This window comes from Oncorhynchus clarkii, chromosome 28 (assembly GCF_045791955.1).
Source record: "Oncorhynchus clarkii lewisi isolate Uvic-CL-2024 chromosome 28, UVic_Ocla_1.0, whole genome shotgun sequence".
Lineage (NCBI taxonomy): Eukaryota > Metazoa > Chordata > Actinopteri > Salmoniformes > Salmonidae > Oncorhynchus > Oncorhynchus clarkii.
In genome coordinates this window covers 28,244,997-28,263,482 of record NC_092174.1, presented here as the reverse complement: position 1 = coordinate 28,263,482, position 18,486 = coordinate 28,244,997, and the positions used below count along the sequence as shown (strand labels likewise).

Sequence of the window (18,486 nt, the reverse complement as noted above, 5' to 3'; positions counted from 1 at the left end):
ATTTAAAAATCTAAAAATGTTAGCTGACATGGACTAATTGAGTGGCTATCAGTGGCTGACATAAGAGAAAAACTGCTGATTCACAACCAAATTACGATAGTGTACATTGTGTATTATATTATTCTACATAACTTGCAACAACAGTAAATTGAGACCCTGCCTGACTGAATTGTTCCGAGGGCGTTCAAAAGGGGGGCGGCCCTCCCGCCGCCAGTTGTCCATCCCACGCCCGTGTAAACTATCTACATCACTGCAGGATTTTCACAGTGCGCATGCCGTTCTTTTCTATGTGTATTCACGCTTACAACATGGCGACGAAACACATTGGGATGAACGTTTGAGTTTATAAAACATATTCGGCTAGGATAGCAACGAAGTACATTTCTAAAAAAGCCTTCTCAGATCGAGGGGTAATTGTTTATATATTTGTTTTTAAAATTGTATTGTGAAAAAAATGAATTGTACCACGAACGTAGTGCAAGTGACGAACGTGTCGCCAAGCACAACATCTGAGCAGATGCGAATGCTGTTCGGGTTTCTTGGAACCATTGAAGAACTCAAATTGTTTCCACCAGAGTAAGTAACTCATTTGTTTAACTTTTGTCGCAAACTAGACATCGTTATTGTTTATTTGACTTAATTCCTTACCAATTTGTGATTTGGTTGATTTCCATATAGGTAACGTTTATTATTAACTTTAGTTTAGCTAACGCTAGCTAACGTTAGCATCGGAGGCCCAAGCTAGCCGTACCCAAAATATTAGACGAAACATGGGCTAGCTAAGATAATGTTGGTTAACTACTTCAGGGGTGTTTTGTTGGACACAATCTACTACTATGTTGTTGCTATCTAACTAACTTACAAACTAACGTATTGCAGTGAATCGCCTCTGCCAGTGACGTCGCGTGTGTGTTTTGTGAAGTTCCAAGAGTCGGAGTCCGTGGGAGTTTCTCAGCATCTGACCAACACAGTCTTCGTGGACAGAGCGCTGATCGTTGTCCCTTTTGCCGAAGGTTGGTGCTTTGTTCTCCCCTCTTCAGTATGAATGATCCTTGACTGTATGACGTAGTTATGGGAGAGTGACGCGCCCATTAATTTCATGATGGAGTTCTATGATCCTGTGGTTTGAGATACTATTTAAGCATGTGTCCTAGCTATTTCAGATCCTAGTATCCATTCTCGATCTGACAAGCCTATCTGATTCTGTGATAAATGATTCCATGCGTGTCTTGTACAATCCCCTTGCTAATTACAATGAGAGAGATTTCTATATCAGATCTCTCAACCCATATCCATGGTATACTGTGGAACTAAATACCAAACATATACACATAATTTATTATATAAAGCTACTGCCACACTGTAAGGTCATAATGCCACCCATGATGTATTGGACTTATAGACACTAAACAACACAGATGACTTTAAGTCTTTAGTGGTCTCCAGAGCCTATCCCCCCCCCCCCCCCCCCCCCAACCCCTTTACCAGTAACCACAGTATACCAAGATCTGCTTTAGGGACAGGCACTTGCTTCGACAGAGAGAGCTGAACAAGCCCAGACTGTGCACGGGCAGACAAAAAGAAAGCAGAGAGGAACTTACATGTATATGAAAACTTAACCATGCTTTTTATTTTCTCCCCCATATTGGACTATCCTCTATTAAACTTATCTCTGTTATTTGTGTGTGTGATTTGTTGTAGTGGAGAAGGCAAAAGCAGAGCCCCCTCCTTGATGGCTGAAAGTGGTCCTCTGCCTGCCAACAGGGGATTGTAGACAATTACAAAAGGCCAGCAAGCATTCAAGCAGCCCCCCAACCCCTTCTCTTTCTCTTTTTTCTGTGTCCTTTCTTCTTTCTCTCATTTTCTATTCTCTATGTATTTTAGTTTAAGTGGAATGCAGTAGTTAGATATTACCATAAGGCAGATCACATGTATAACACAACATGTTATTTGACTACTCACACGTCTATTTATCAAAATAGGTATTTTAATAATCTGACCTGTATAACATCCAATCTAATTCTCATTGGATCCAAATGGTCACTGAACAGTGAACAATACACATACATCTCAATGACACGGCTATTGCTACACCTGCATTTCATACTTTTTTCACCTTTAGCGTTAAGGCACATCCTGGTTTGGGGAGTTGGGTGAACCCTAGTTGCAATCTAGTATCCAATTTTAATTTAGCTAAAAATTAGATGCACTCACTCAACACTCGCTGTCCCTCAAATTGGCAGATTCAAATAACTAGGCTGTGTGTTTTCTATGTTGACCAGTGATACTGTACTTTAAGGTTGCTGACTATCTAGTTGTCGTTAATTGTCTTAGATATCCACCCACATGACAATGGCAACTGGTTCAGTGCTCTCTCTTTAACAGTGGTCTTTCTTTTTTGTTGTTGTGTTTTACAGTTCTTTTTCCTGGCTCAGCCAGTCCTGTAAACCAGGCCCTGCTGAAAATACCACCCAACCGTTTTGTCTCCTGCAGCTAAATTCTCTCTCCCATGTGCCATTTTTTAAATGTTTTTTTTTTTGTGGGTGTGTGCGTATGTATGTGTGTCTGTCTTGGTGTGTGTATGTTTGTGCGTCTTCTGTAAAAAAAAAAAAAAATTAAATGTTATTTTTCCCGTTGCATCTTGATTAAGATATTGTATGTTTCCTTTTTTAGGTAGCATTGGTAACATTGAGATGTGAAACCATAGTTTTTTTGCCCTATATTAGTCAGACATGAAAAACAAGCTAATCTAATGTTGCCAAGTTGATTATTAAACTTGATCAAAAAGCATTAATTTTAAGCATATTTGATGCAGTGACAAGTAAGGTTCTTGGGAGAGTAGATATCGCCTACCTAGAATTTGATTGCTAGCTAGGTTGTTTTTCTACGTATTGCTGGTAAGTAGTAGAAACTGACTGTACAGTATTTACTGTTGACCTCCAACTCTCTGAAATTCTTTTTGTTTTGTGTATCTCGATTTTTTTTCCTTTTTTTTCTCTGTGCTCCTTAGTAGTGAAGCCACCAACGTGAGTCGCTTGTTCAATCTATATGAAAATTGAGAGCACACCCCACTGGAGAAGCCGCTGTGCTAGCTAACGTTTGGTTCATGACTTAAAATACACTTTCAGGTGATACAATCTTGGCAGAGTTCAGTGGAGTAGTGTGTATTGTGATATACTTTTTTCCCAACCTTAGAAGAATAACTATCTACAATGATTAAAAGAATAAAGGGAACAAACCTTCTCAAATGTAGCAGCTATCTAAGGTAACAGAATTGAAACCTGTACACATGTTTGTTTGAAGAATACCTGAGCAAGTAATCTTTTTGTTTTTCAAAATGTCTCTCCTCTTTAGTAGATCCTAGATGTAGACGTTCTCTTCTTCCCATAATGCCTGTTTTGTTTTTCTGTAGGTGTTATCCCAGAGGAGGCTAAGGCTTTGTCACTGCTGGCGCCAGCAAATGCTGTTGCAGGGATTATGTCCGGAGGAGGTCTCCTTCCAACACCTAACCCCATGTCCAATCCACAGGTAGGACTTCTCCCAACACCAAACCCCATGTCCTATCCACAGGTAGGTCCTCAGCATAGACATACAATATTTTATATTTTATGACATCAATTTAATTATGTGGTCCTTCATTGTCTTACGTCAGATAGCGCAACAATTCTGCCTGCGCTAATCTGTCTCGTATCTTGCAAAAGGTATGGGATAGATCAAAAGTAGTTTAGCTACAATGTGCTGTCTAACATTTGAAAATACTAACATAAACTCACTCACTTTTGTACATCGCCTTGGTCCGTACAATTGACCTTATATTTGTGCCCAAAAAATACCAATGTGAAGCACAATTTCTCTCTTTTCCAACAAAATTAATGACGAGACCTTCATGATGCCCATCTCTGCATAATTCAAGGAGGCAGTGAGCTTCATCGGGTCTTTTTAAAAATGTTGGGTGGGGAGCGAAGGCTACGAAGTGATCTTGAAAGGGGGAAAGTTTTTTTCACCCGATTTGTCCAACTAATCAACTTTAAAATGTAAATAAAACAGTTTATGTAATGTCTCATCACATACCGGTTTGAAGGTTTGTGTCGAATTTGAAGAGGGATTTAGGGCTGCGCTAACATTAGCCTCACAAGTGAACTGCAGCTGTTCCGACTTGAGTGTCATGATGGCTCGCAGTAATGACGTGCAAAAAAATGCAATTGGCACCCTAGTCATGAAATATTAGCAATAATTATATTAACCTCTCTGGGATATGTGGGACGATAGCGTCCCACCTCGCCAACAGCCAGTGAAAATCCAGGGTGCCAAATTCAAAACAACAAAAATCTCATAATTAAAATTCCTCAAGCATACAAGTATTTTACACAATTTTAAAGATAACATTCTCGTTAATCCAGCCACAGTGTCTGATTTCAAACAGGCTTTACAGCGAAAGCACCACCAACTCACAGAAAAACAGCAATTTTTCCAGCCAAAGAGAGGAGTCACAAAAATAACAAATAGAGATAAAATTAAGCACTAACCTTTGATCTTCATCACATGACACTCATAGGACTTCATGTTGCACAATACAAATCAAATCAAATACATGTATGTTTTGTTCGATAAAGTGCATATTTATATTTTAAAAAAATCTAATTTTACATTGGCGCATTACGTTCAGTAGTTCTAAAACATGCGGTGATTGTGCAGAGAACCACATCAATTTACAGAAATACTCATCATAAATGTTGATGAAAATACAGGTGTTATACAAGGAATTAGAGATATACTTCTCCTTAATGCAGCCGCTGCGTCAGATAAAAAATAAAATAAAACTTTACGGAAAAAGCAAACCATATAAATATTCACTTACCTTTGATCCTTCGATGTCGGCTCTTCCTATCATTGTGAAGCAGAATTCACAAAGCGTTGGATTGTTCACCCACTGCCATTGGTGGCACTCTGCCATCTTCATCAGAATGCACTCCCAGGAATCCCAGTTCCACGATAAATGTTTGATAATGTCCATAATTTATGTCCAAATAGCTTCTTTTGTTATCACGTTTGGTAAACAAATCCAAACGCGCGTTCAGGCCGAACGTCGGACGAAAAGTACAAAAAGTTATATTACAGCCTGTAGAAACTTGTCAAACTAAGTATAGAATCAATCTTTAGGATGTTTTTATCATAAATGTTCAATAATATTCCAACCGGAGAATTCCTATGTCTGTAGAAAAGCAATGGAACGAGAGCTAACTCCCTCGTGACCGCGCCTCAGAGCCTGTGGCACTCTGCCAGATACCTGACTCAATCAGCTCTCATTCGCCCCCACTTCACAGTAGAAGCCTCAAACGAAGTTCTAAAGACTGTTGACATCTAGTGGAAGCCGTATCTTACTGTATCTGCAATAGGGTCTCAAGCCTCAGATTTCTCACTTCCTGGTTGGATTTTTCTCCGGTTTTCGCCAGCCATATGAGTTCTGTTATACTCAGACATCATTCAAACAGTTTTAGAAACTTCAGTGTTTTCTATCCAATACTACTAATACTATGCAGATATTAGCATCTGGGACAGAGTAGCAAGCAGTTTACTCTGGGCACCTTATTCATCCAAGCTACTCAATACTGCCCCCCTGTCACCAAGAAGTTAATTTAGACAAAAATCATGAATAATTAAATTTTCTGAAAAGTGTATATGGTTAAGCATGATTTTCATCTGAGAACGGCTACCCCTGGTGGAAAGAGGCTGTACGGCACAAAATGAGTTGCAAATGCGCGCTGACACGTCATGATGTAACGTACAGCATCAGAGGGGTCAGTTTTTTTCATATTTTCTCCAATACTGTTAGTCCATTACCATGTCAATCAACGCTGAATCGAAACATAGTTCACAACCCAGATTTTGATGCCAACACAGTCACTACAGTCCCATTCGTTTTCATTGAAGCCTCATTTGAATGTCGCGGTTACGCACATTTGTACGTAATAGGTTGAGTTTACGCTACCTAGGTAACATTGTCTGCTGAACCTAATTTCTGCCTCTAAACTGTCTGTATTAATCTCAGCTAAAACAATACATTGATCAATAATTAAGTTTCTTTGGTGAGGAAGTTCTAGTCAATTTACATTTAGCATGGATTTTTGTGCTTCAATGAGCGGTATTTCTGAAGTTTGACTGGGCACAAAACCTAGCATAAATTTGATCAATATTAGCTTGCCAGAGGCGAAAGGTTGCTGCTAACCAACAAGCTTACCTACTTAGTGCTGCGTACACAATTTGTTAAATGCTTCAAACAAAAGCTAGCTCGCAAACTACTTTAGTAATGCTAATTTTAACATAATTTAACCTCTAGTGACACCCCATCCCGTGAACGGGACCGTTGTCATCATCTGACACTAATTAGCGTAACGCAACGGACATAAATCTTCTTAGAAAATCTTCCTATTCATGAAAATCACAGTGAAATATATTGGAACACAGCTTAGCCTTTTGTTAATCACCCTGTCATCTCAGATTTTCAAAATATGCTTTGCAGCCAAAGCTAGACAAGCATTTGTGTAAGTTTATCGATAGCCTAGCATAGCATTATGCCTTGCTAGCAGCAGGCAACCTTGTCACGAAAATCAGAAAAGCAATCAAATTAAATCGTTTACCTTTGATGAACTTCGGCTGTTTTCACTCACGAGACTCCCAGGTAGATAGCCAAAGTTCATTTTTTCCCAAAATATTATTTTTGTAGGCGAAATAGCTCCGTTTGTTCTTCACGTTTGGTTGAGAAATCGACCTGAAAAATATTCCAAATTAGCTCCATAATATCGACAGAAACATGGCAAACATTGTTTAGAATCAATCCTCAAGGTGTTTTTCAAATATCTATTCGATAATATGTCCACCGGGACAATTGGTTTCTCAGTAGAAACGATTGGAATAATGGCTACCTCTGTACTTATGCGAGATTTTCTCCGGGAGCATCATGTGACCACTTGCGCAATGTAGCCCCCTACGGGTATTCTTCAACATAAATGTGTAAAACTACGTCACAATGCTGTAGACACCTTGGGGAATACGTAGAAAGCGTAAACTGGTTCATAGCACATTCACAGCTCAATGGGGACTCATTGGCACGTTTTCTTCCAAACGTGAAAATACTGCCCATAGAGTCGCAACAGGTTAAACAAATTTGGTCACAACATTTTATTTTTTATTTATTTAGTTGTGGGGGGGTTTACAGATACTAACTTTTATGAGTTTCAAGCAGCTGTTCTGTCGTGAGTCATTTCAGTAGCCTCCCGAGTCAGCTGCTGTAGTCAGCTGAGCCAATTTTACAAAGTTACTTACAAGTTAAATGTTAGCGATCGCAGAGAAACATGCCGACTTACGGACTGATTTCTGGTAACGGTCACTCATTTTGAGGCTGCATGTCTACAACTTCAGGGTAATTTAACCAGGCTAAGCAAGCTTTTCATGTCAGTAAAGGTAGAGCTGGCCAGCTATTGTCAGTAAGCTAGCTACAACAGTTAGCAAAGCTGCTGATCAAGTCACTGCACTGGCGACCGAGGTCCTTGCACATTATTTGTGCAGGAGATGGCCACAGTTTTGTTTCTTTTTTATTATTCCATCTATTTCATTTTCATTTAGGTAATTATTCGGCCTGTTTCATGGATACAAAAGCGTAGTGATAAAAAAAATAGTTCCTATGTTTTCATTGTTGAATGGTGGATGCTCTGGAATATTCATATTTACATACGAGTTTCACTTCCTACAAGACAGATTGTTAAAGCGAGCGTTGTGTAGGAGTGACGCCATCTGACATAAGACAATGTCGGTTCTTAAGTTAATGAAATGGAACATGCCCTGATAAGTCCACTTTCACGTGAACACAGGCATATACATGACCACGGGTATATATATATATCATTTAAATGTGTACATCAGGGTTCCCCAACGGCAGCCTTGTCGGCCGAATTTAGCTTGCTGGTGGTTTTATTTGGCTCCCCAAGCTTTCTTAGCAAAGAACAAAAAAAACGTATTTTTTGTTGTTGATCATAAGACTGTAAAAACACCAAGAAATCAGCTCTAATTGATTTAAATTTAGGAAATCTGTTCCAAAGTATTCTCATGCATAATAAAGAGATGATCGTATACAAATGTAAGCAAGGTTTGAAATGATTATGTTTTAGTCAAATATGATATCTTTTTGGGATTCTTGCGGTTGATTTGAAGTCTACAAAGGATTTGTAATTATGTTCCGACCATCCACTCAAGAAAAAAATTGGACCTCGGCTGAATCTAGTTGATGATCCCTGGTGTACATGATACTGCAACAAATTTCCCCCATGGGGACAATGGTCTGTAAAATAGAGTAATAGACAATGAAAGGGTTAATGATGTGTTGCATTTTAGATGGGAGGCAATCCTTTCGGTGGTCCCTCCATGGATGCGATGGCAGCGTTTGGGTTTTCAAACCCCAATATGAATATGAATATGAATCCCCAGGTGAGTGTTTGCTTGCAACCTGGAGATACTTTTGGTCATGTAGTGCATGTGGACACCTGCTCGTCGAACATCTCATTCCAAAATCATGTGCAATAATATGGAGTTGGTCCCCCTTTGCTGCTATAACAGCCTCCACTCTTCTGGAAAGGCTTTTCACTAGATGTTGAAACATTGCTGTGGGGACTTGCTTCTATTCAGCCACGCGCATTAGTGAGGTCGGGCACTGATGTTTGGCAATTAGGCCTGGCTTGCAGTCGGCGTTCCAAATCATTCCAAAGGTGTTTGATGGGGTTGCCGTCAGGGCTCTGCAGGGGAGTCAAGTTCGTCCACACCAGTCTCGACAAACCATTGCCATGCTGAAACAGGAAAGGGCCTTCCCCAATCTGTTGCCACAAAGTTGGAAGCACAGACTCGTCTAGAATGTCACTGTATGCTGTAGCATTAAGCTTTCCTTTCACTGGAACTAAGGGGCCTAGCCCGACTCATAAAAAAACAACCCCAGACCATTAATACTCCACCAAACTTTAAAGTTGGCATTATGCATTCGGGCAGGTAGCGCTAGCCTGGAATCCGCCAAACCTAGATTCGTCTGTCGGACTGTCAGATGGTGAAGCGTGATTCATACTCCAGCGAACGCATTTCCACTGCTCCATAGTTCAATGATGGCGAGATTTACACCACTCCAGCCGACACTTGACATTGCACATGGTGATCTTAGGCTTGTGTGTGGCTGCTTGGCCATGGAAACCCATTTCATGAAACTCCCGACGAACAGATCTTATGCTGATGTTGCTTCCAGAGGCAATTTGGAACTCTGTAGTGAATGTTGCAACTGAGGACAGACGATTTTTACGCTCTTCAGCACTCTGCGGCCCCATTCTGTGAACTTGTGGGGCCTACCACTTTGCGGCTGAGCCGCTGTTGTTCCTAGTGTTTTCCACTTCACAATAACAGCACTTACAGTTGACTGGGGCAGCACTAGCAGGGCAGAAATTTGGTGAACTGTTGGAAAGGTGGCATCCTATGATGGTGCTACATTGAAAGTCACTGAGCTCTACAGTAAGGCCATTCTACTGCCAATGTTTGACTATGGAGATTGCATGGCTTTGTGCTCAATGTTATACACCTTTCAGCGATGTTTATGGCTGAAATAGCCAAATCCACTTATTTGAAGGGGTGTCCACATACTTTTGTATATAGTGTTCTGTATACACACGCAAATGCTGGTGTTAAAAGGGAAATGTTGAAATTATATGTTTTACTTGTATATTATATATTTTACACTCTTCTTCCCCAGTCTTTTCCCACTGAGCAGCTTCTGAAGTTTATGACGCAGGTGGATCCAAAGTAAGTCATCGTGTCTCTAGAAAATTCCCATTATAAGACATCAGACTAGCTTACCTCCAGTAACACCTATGAACCATTAATTTGTTGGATTGCACTCCAGTGTGTTCTAATTAAGCAATAGGGCACGGCAGGGGTGTGGTATATGGCCAATATACCACGGCTAAGGGCTGTTCTTAGGCACAACGCTTTGGCCATATACCATGGACCCCAGAGGGGCTTTATTGCTATTATAAACTGCTTACTAAAGTAATTAGTGCAGTAAAAATATTTTTGTCATACCTGTGGTATACGGTCTGACATACCACGGCTTTCAGCCAATCAACATTCAGGGCTGGAACCACCCAGTCTATAATTAAGTGGTAAGGCCTGAGGGGGTGTGGTATGTTTAAGCAATAAGGCGTGAGGAGGTGTGGTATATGGCCAATATACCAAGGCTAAGGGCTGTTAGGCACGACCTGGATACAGCCCTTAGCCGTTATATATTGGCCATATACCACAAACCCCTGAGGTGTCTATTATAAACTAGTTAACAACATAAATAGACCAATAAATAGTACTTTTTTTTGTCATACCCATGGTATACGGTATGATATACCACGGCTTTCAGCTAGTCAGCATTCAGGGCTCGAACCACCCGGTTTATAATGGCCAGAACAGCCCTTAACCATGGTATATTAGCCATATGCCACACCCCCTGGGTCCTTATTACTTACATATACCACGCTTAAGGGCTGTTCTTAGGCACAACGCAAAGACGACCCTTAGCTGTGGTATATTGGCCATATACCACAAACCCCTGAGGTACCTTATTTCTATTATAAACCGGTTATTAATATAAATGTAACAGTAAACAAGTAGTTTTGCATCATACCCAAGGTATATTGTCTGATATGCACATGACTGGAATGCTGTGGCTGTTTCAGCCAAACACCATCCAGGACCCAAACTACCCGGTTTATAATCACCACAAAATAATGTCCTCTTCTTCAGAATGAACCACATGGGTGTAGGGATGAACATGAACATGAATCCAGGCCTGAAGGCAGACTCCTCCAACAAAGAGATAGAAGTGGCCATGAAGAGGGTCAGAGAGGCCCAGTCCCTAATCTCTGCTGCCATCGAGCCTGGCAGTGAGTAGCTAAAGCATTGCATCTCCAAAACATACCTTACATCTTCAGATAAATTACCATTAGCCCTAGCTAAAAGCTATTATTTTCTGTACCAAAGTAATTTTAACGTTTTGTTTATGCAGACAAGGAGAGCAAGAGGAAGCACTCGCGTTCCAGGTCCAGGTCCAGACGCAGAAGGTCCCGTTCTCGCTCCAGACACAGGTGAACACGAAATCTGTTTTCCTGACAGAAATTATTTGGATTGAGTTAAAAAATAAGTTTTTTTCAAATTTATATTGAGGGTAGAGATTGATGTCGTGTCTGTGTGATCTTCGTGGTCTGCAGGCGTTCAAAGAGCAGGTCTAAGCGACGTTCACACTCCAGGAGCAGGAGACGCTCCAAGAGCCCTCGAAGGAGAAGTGGGAGGTCCCACTCCAAAGACAGGAGCAAACCATCACCAAGTAAATCCAGGTGAGCCACAGAGCACAGACTTGACCCATTCTTCATCTTCAAATTGCACACTCATATCTTCATATCTAACCACAACCCTAATTCCATATATAGTTGAAGTCGGTAGTTTAGATACACCGGTTGGAGTCATTAAAACTCATTTTTCAACCACTCCACAAATGTCTTGTTTAACCCTCTCTAGGACTGGCGGAACCCCTCGCCAACAGCCAGTGAAAGTGCAGGGCGCCAAATTCAAAACAACAACAAATCTCATAATTAAAATTCCTCAAGCTTACAAGTATTTTACACCATTTTAAAGATAAAATTCTCGTTAATCCAGCCACAGTGTCTGATTTCAAAAAGGCTTTACAGCTAAAGCACCACAAACGATTGTTAGGTCACCACCAAGCCACAGAAAAACACAGCCATTTTGTAAGCCAAAGAGAGGAGTCACAAAAAGCAGAAAGAGATACAAATTAATCACTAACCTTTGATCTTCATCAGATGACACTTATAGGACTTCATGTTACACAATACGTGTATGTTTTGTTTGATAAAGTTCATATTTATATAAACAAATCTGAGTTTACATTGGCGCGTTACGTTCAGTAGTTCTAAAACATGCAGTGATTGTGCAGAGAGCCACATCAAATTACAGAAATAATCATAATAAACATTGATAAAGATATGACTATTATACATGGAACTTTAGATAAACTTCTCCTTAATGCAACCGCTGTGTCAGATTTAAAAAAAACTTTACGGGGAAGCAAACCATGCAATAATCTGAGTACAGCGTTCAGACAACAAAGCAGCCAAAAAGATATCCGCCAAATTGGGTAGTCAACATTACTCAGAAATAGCATTTTAAATATTCACTTACCTTTGATCTTCATCAGAATGCACTCCCAGGAATCCCAGTTCCACCATAAATGTTTGATTTGTTCGATAATGTCTATCATTTATGTCCAGATATCTTCTTTAGTTGGGGCGTTTGGTAAACAAATCCAAAAGCGCTTTCAGGTCGCGCCGAACTTCGGACTAAAAGTTCAAAAAGTTCCGTTACAGCCCGTAGAAACATGCCAAACTAAGTCTGGAATCAATCTTTAGGATGTTTTTAACATAAAACATCAATAATGTTCCAACCGGAGAATTCCTTTGTCTGTTGAAATGCAATGGAATGGGAGCTAACTCTCTCGTGACAGCGGTTCATGAGACCGAGGCTCTCTGCCAGACCACTTACCGCAATTTTCGGACTATAAACCGCTACTTTTTTCCCACGCTTTGAATCTCACGGTTTATACAATGACACGGCTAATTTATGGATTTTTCCCGCTTTCACAAGATTCATGCCGCCAAAAAACTGAGCACCGTCACATAATGTGATGTAAATCGAGCGCGCTCAAACTTCCCATCATTCTGATTATGGTCACCCTCATGGCAAAGACACGGAGAAATGCATATGATGCAGCTTTCAAGTTGAAGGCAATCATTCTGGCTGTTGGAAAAGGAAATAGAGCTGCTGACAACGTGGAGCATTGTGAAAAAATCCACTATCATCAACGGGTTTCGAAAGGCTGGACTGCTGCGTGTTGAAGAGGGCAGCGATCCAACACCAGATGAAGCAATTCTGAGGCTATTCAACTCCGACACCGAAGGAGATGACTTCAGTGGTTTCAGTGCACAGGAGGAGGAAGATAGTGACCAATGACTTTCTTGGTAGGCTACTGTTTACTGCTATTTTTTTAATTTTTGTTACAAGCCGTGTTTCGTTTAAAGGCTGTGTAAAGTTCATTTGTTTCAATGTACCGGTAGGCACCTGCGGCTTAGAGACATGTGCGGCTTATTTATGTACAAAATACATATTTTTTTTTAATTCAGTGGGTGCGGTTTATATTCAGGTGTGCTTAATAGTCCAGAAATTACGGTACTCAAACTGTTTTTATGAGCCCCTCCTTTATAGTAGAATCCTCATTCAAGTTTCTAAAGACGGTTGACATCTAGTTGAAGCCTTAGGAAGTGCAACATAACCAATATCTTACTGTATCTGCAATAGGGGCTCAGTTAAAAAAAACTACAAGCCTCAGATTTCTCACTTCCTGGTTGGATTTTTCTCAGGCTTTTGCCTGCCATATGAGTTCTGTTATACTCAGACATCATTCAAACAGTTTTAGAAACTTTCTATCCAATACTACTAATAATATGCATATATTAGCATCTGGGACAGAGTAGCAGGCAGTTTACTCTGGGCACCTTATTCATCCAAGCTACTCAATACTGCCCCCCAGTCACCAAGAAGTTAATTGACATAGTTTGAGTCAATTGGAGGTGTACCTGTGGATCTATTTCAAGGCCTACCTTAAAAATTCACTGCCTCTTTGCTTGACATCATGGGAAAATCAAAAGGAATCAGCCAAAACCTCTGAATTTTTTTGTAGACCTCCAGAAGTCTGGTTCATCCTTGGGAGCAATTTCCAAACACCTGAAGGTACCACGTTCATCTGTACAAACAATAGTACGCCAGTATAAACACCATGGGACCACACAGCCGTCATATCGCTCAGGAAGGAGACGCATTCTGCCTCCTAATCAATCCCAGGACAACAGCAAAGGACCGTGTGAAGATGCTGGAGGAAATGGGTACAAAAGTATCTATATCCACAGTAAAATGAGTCCTATATCGACATAACCTGAAAGGCTGCTCAGCAATGAAGAAGCCACTGCTCTCCGCCATAAATAAGCCCGACTACGGTTTGCAACTGCACATGAGGACAAAGTTTGTAATTTTTGTAGAAATGTCCTCTGGTCTGATGAAACAAAAATAGAACCATAATGACCATCGTTATGTTTGGAGGAAATGGGGGGAGGCTTGCAAGCCGAAGGACACCATCCCAACCGTGAAGCACGGGGGTGGCGGCATCATGTTGTGGGGGTGCTTTGCTGCAGGAGGGACTGGTGCACTTCACAAAATAGATGGCATCTTGAGGAGGGAAAGTATGTGGATATATTGAAGCAACATCTCAAGACATCTTCCTTTCCTGTGGCTGTCCTCATTAGAGCCAGTTTCATTATAGCGCCTGATGGTTTTTGTGACTGCACATGAAGACATTTTCAAAGATATTAATGTTCCGTTTTCACTGACCTTCATGCCTTTTAAAGTAATGATGGACTGTCATTTCTCTTTGCTTATTTGAGCTGTTCTTGCCATAATATAGACTTGGTCTTTTACCAAATAGGGCTATCTTCTGTATATCACCCATACCTTGTCACAACACAACTGATTGGCTCAAACGCATTAAGAAGGAAAGAGATTCCACAAATTCACTTTTAATAAGGCACACCTGTTAATTGAAATGCATTCCAGGTGACTACCGCATGAAACTGGTTGAGAGAATGCCAAGAGTGTGCAAAGGGTGGCTACTGAAGTATATGACATATATTTTGATTTAACACTTTTTGGGGTTACTATGATTCCGTATGTGTTATTTCATAGTTTGATGTCTTCACTATTATTCTGCATTGCAGAAAATAGTAAAAATAAAGAAAAACCCTTGAATGAGGTGTTTCCAAACTTTTGATTTATTTAACGTTTATTTAACTAGGCAAGTCAGTTAAGAACAAATTCTTATTTACAATGACGGCCAAATTTATACTCAATACCCCATAATGACAAAGCAAAAAAACATTTTTTTTTAAACGTTCGTTTTTTTTATTTTATATATTAGCAATCACATTTTACATAAGTATTCAGACCCTTTACTCAGTACTTTGTTGAAGCACGTTTGGCAACTATTATAGCCTCGAGTCATCTTGGGTAAGACGCTACAAGCTTTGCTGCAGGAGGGACTGGTGCACTTCACAAAATAGATGGCATCTTGAGGAGGGAAAGTATGTGGATATATTGAAGCAACATCTCAAGACATCTTCCTTTCCTGTGGCTGTCCTCATTAGGAAGGTGAAACCTTCACCCAGTCTGAGGTCCTGAGCGCTCCGGAGCAGGTTTTTCATCAAGGATCTCTCTGTACTTTGCTCTGTTCATCTTTTCCGTCAATCCTGACTAGACTCCCAGTCCCTGCAGATGAAAAACATCCCCACAGCATGATGCTGCAACCCCCATCCTTCACCGTAGGGATGGTGCCAGGTTTCCTCCAGACGTGACGCTTGGCATTCAGGCCAAAGAGTTCAATCTTTGTTTCATCAGACCAGAGTCTTGGGGTGCCTTTTGGCAAACTCCAAGCGGGCTGTCATGTGCCTTTTACTGAGGAGTGCCTTCTGTCTGGCCACTCTTCTATAAAGGCCTAATTGGTGCAATGCTGCAGAGATGGTTGTCCTTCTGGAAGGTTCTCCCATTGCCACAGAGGAACTCTGGAGCTCTGTCAGAGTGACCATCGGGTTCTTGGTCACCTGCCTGATCAAGGCCCTTCTCCCCCTATTGCTCAGTTTGGCCAGGCGGACAGCTCTAGGAAGAGTCTTGGTGGTTCCAAACTTCTTCCATTTAAGAATGTTGGAGGCCACTGTGTTCTTGGGGACCTTCAATGTTGCAGAAATGTTTTTGTACCCTTCCCCAGATCTGTACCTCGACACAATCCTGTCTCTGAACTATACGGACAATTCCTTCGGCCTCATGGCTTTGTTTTTGCCCTGACATGCATTGTCAACTGTGGGACCTTATATAGACAGGTGTGTGCCTTTCCAAATCATGTCCAATCAATTGAATTTACCACAGGTGGACTCCAATCAAGTTGTAGAAACATCTCATGGATCAATGGAAACAGGATGCACCTGAGCTCATTTTTGAGTCTCATAACATTTGGTCTGAATACTTAATAAGAATAATGTATTTCTGTTCTTTTTAATAAATTAGCAAAAATGTCAAACCTGTTTTCGCTTGTCATTATGGGGTATTGTGTGCAGATTGCTGAGCAAATTGCTTTCTTTAATCCATTTTAGAATAAGGCTGTAACGTAACAAAATGTGGAAATAGTCAAGGTCTGAATACTTTCCGAAGGCACTGTATATACAATACCAAATATTGATCAGATGTAATTAACTTGTCTCTGAACCACAGGGATAGGAAGAAAGAGGAGCGGGATAAAAAGTGCACCAAAACACCTCCGAAAAGCTACAGCACTACCAGGAGGTCTCGCAGTATAGATCGGTGAGTGCAGTTTTGTTTGGTCAGAGCCACACGTCTGACTTGTCTGTTTTTCCATGCTCCCAACCATGTTGATTGGTCAGATATTTACTACTTGTGACATTTTAATTTTTTCATTTTGTTGCTGTTGAGTACAGAAGGCGGAGGAAGAGTCGCAGCGCCAGCCGATCTCCTAAGAAATCCCCCAAGAGGAAAGTTTCCAGGACTCCCTCTCCTAGAAGGTGGATATTTTGGCCTATCTATGGTCTCGTTATTGCCGTTTTTATTATTGATTGCTTCTCATAGAAAATCATTTCCGAAGGGGACACGTTTTCGAAATCATGCCAGTGGATTTGGTGGCTACTTTGAGAGTGTGAAATGAGACGATCTTCTGGACATTTTCTTTACAGTGTGAATGCCCTCGAATCATGCACTCAATTTATTTTGATTTCAAATATCAAGGTTTCTTTTAAGGGACCTGAATATAAACAATGTTGGACTGTCTACACACATTTTTAGATTGAGATTTTTTTTTTTATAGATCTTTCATAATCTTAACCTCTCCTCTCTACAGACATAAGAAGGAGAAGAAGAGGGACAAGGAAAGACAGAATGATCGAGAGCGCAGGGGCGATAAAGACCGCAGTCGGGAGGAACGGAAGGAAAAGAAAGAAAGGAGTAAAGATAAGGAACGGGAAAAGAAAACTGATGGAGAGAAAGGCGACATGAAGGTAAGCAGCAATGACTGGAACTGATTTGTCTTAAGTTATGTATTCTTCCTTCTGGCTTTTGACCTCAGAGATCTAGCGTGACTCGCTGTATTTAAATGAAAAACAAGTCATATGAAATGCGCTTCAGAAATATGAAACTTAATCATTTCAAATGTCCTAGATGTCTTTGCAGGTCACCAGAGACTATGATGAGGAAGAGCAGGGCTACGACAGTGAGAAGGAGAGGGAGAGGCTGGACAAGAAGGATTCCGACCAGGACTCCGGAGCCCAGTCTCCTCACTCAGTGGAAGGCAATGGTACTGGGACTCCCAAAGTCAATGGTGACGACCACCGCGAAGAGGACGTCGACCACCACGAAGAGGACGACATGGATGTCAGTGATTGAGTCACCTAATTATGGATCTGTGTACCCAACCCTCCATTGTTCCCAACCCTCCATGCTGCACCGACCTTACTGTATACAGGCTTCAATCAACTCCATCCCTCTTTATCTCACTTGAATTGTTAGCTTTCTTTTGGAATGACTAGACAAAATAGATCAATTAGAAGATGAACCTTAAGACTTCTCACAGTTTTGTCAATTTTCTGTTTGTATGGTGATACATAATTCTTTATTTTGTCCTATTTCGGTGGTGAAAAGGTGTGGTTGGTTGAAAGGTTTATTGCTGTAATTTTAAGTGTATACTCTAGCAAGTGTGCAGCCTTTTTTATTTTTTCCTTAAAGGATAACGGCATTTGTGTATTTTACTTAGTTTTTTGTTTAGTTTCTACTCATTGCTGGGAGCAGAAGCAGCCAGTTGCACTGCTTAACAAATTCACTGTATGTCCATTTCATCAGACATGGCTGCTAGATGGAGCAGTTTGCTGTGGACTTAGCTTTTCATTCTTGTATTGTTGCCTCAATAATTCACCATTTACTATTTTTTGTCAGTCCTGTACGTGGTATAGTGTTCATATCCCATCTGTTATTATACGGAAGACATATAGTGAGTCTTGTGGTGCTATAATAACCACTCCTTATAGCTCACCTATTCACAATACCCATTAGATCTTATTCTTGTCATTCTTATAAGTTTGTATTGTGCTTTATCAGTGATTATTTTATATACAATAAAAACCCATATGTGTAAAGATAATGGAGCAATATATTTTTTAAATAAGAATCTTTGACAACTAACAGTCACAATTTAAAAAATGGCATGGGGCCCACGTTTTTATGTTTGAGTTACTCAGA

At 40.6% G+C, this 18,486-nt stretch overlaps 1 protein-coding gene across 12 annotated transcripts; it reads left to right on the top strand.

Annotated features, from left to right (window-relative positions):
- The first annotated feature begins 244 nt into the window (after positions 1-244).
- On the top strand, positions 245-18,388 carry LOC139386536 (serine/arginine-rich splicing factor 11-like). Of its 12 annotated transcripts, none has more exons than XM_071132162.1 (13): positions 270-576; positions 880-1,013; positions 3,011-3,128; positions 3,413-3,528; positions 8,389-8,481; positions 9,779-9,828; positions 10,819-10,958; positions 11,081-11,159; positions 11,283-11,408; positions 16,456-16,545; positions 16,680-16,763; positions 17,096-17,252; positions 17,413-18,388. In XM_071132162.1, exons 4-13 carry the CDS (start codon positions 3,478-3,480, stop codon positions 17,635-17,637), a joined length of 1,095 nt encoding a protein of 364 aa, XP_070988263.1. In that variant the 5' UTR covers positions 270-576; positions 880-1,013; positions 3,011-3,128; positions 3,413-3,477; the 3' UTR covers positions 17,638-18,388. The 12 variants fall into 12 exon arrangements, with proteins under 12 accessions (XP_070988257.1, XP_070988258.1, XP_070988256.1 ...); XM_071132161.1 differs by having other exon boundaries at positions 273-576; positions 1,702-3,128; XM_071132159.1 differs by having other exon boundaries at positions 294-576; positions 3,413-3,570.
- The last annotated feature ends 98 nt before the right edge of the window (positions 18,389-18,486 follow it).

Excerpts from the sequence above, each read along its gene's own strand:
- LOC139386536 (XM_071132154.1), top strand. The coding sequence starts at position 455 with ATGAATTGTACCACGAACGTAGTGCAAGTGACGAACGTGTCGCCAAGC. Across the intron at positions 577-879 it reads CTCAAATTGTTTCCACCAGA|TGAATCGCCTCTGCCAGTGA; the intron begins GTAAGTAACTCA and ends AACGTATTGCAG. Across the intron at positions 1,014-3,412 it reads CGTTGTCCCTTTTGCCGAAG|GTGTTATCCCAGAGGAGGCT; the intron begins GTTGGTGCTTTG and ends GTTTTTCTGTAG.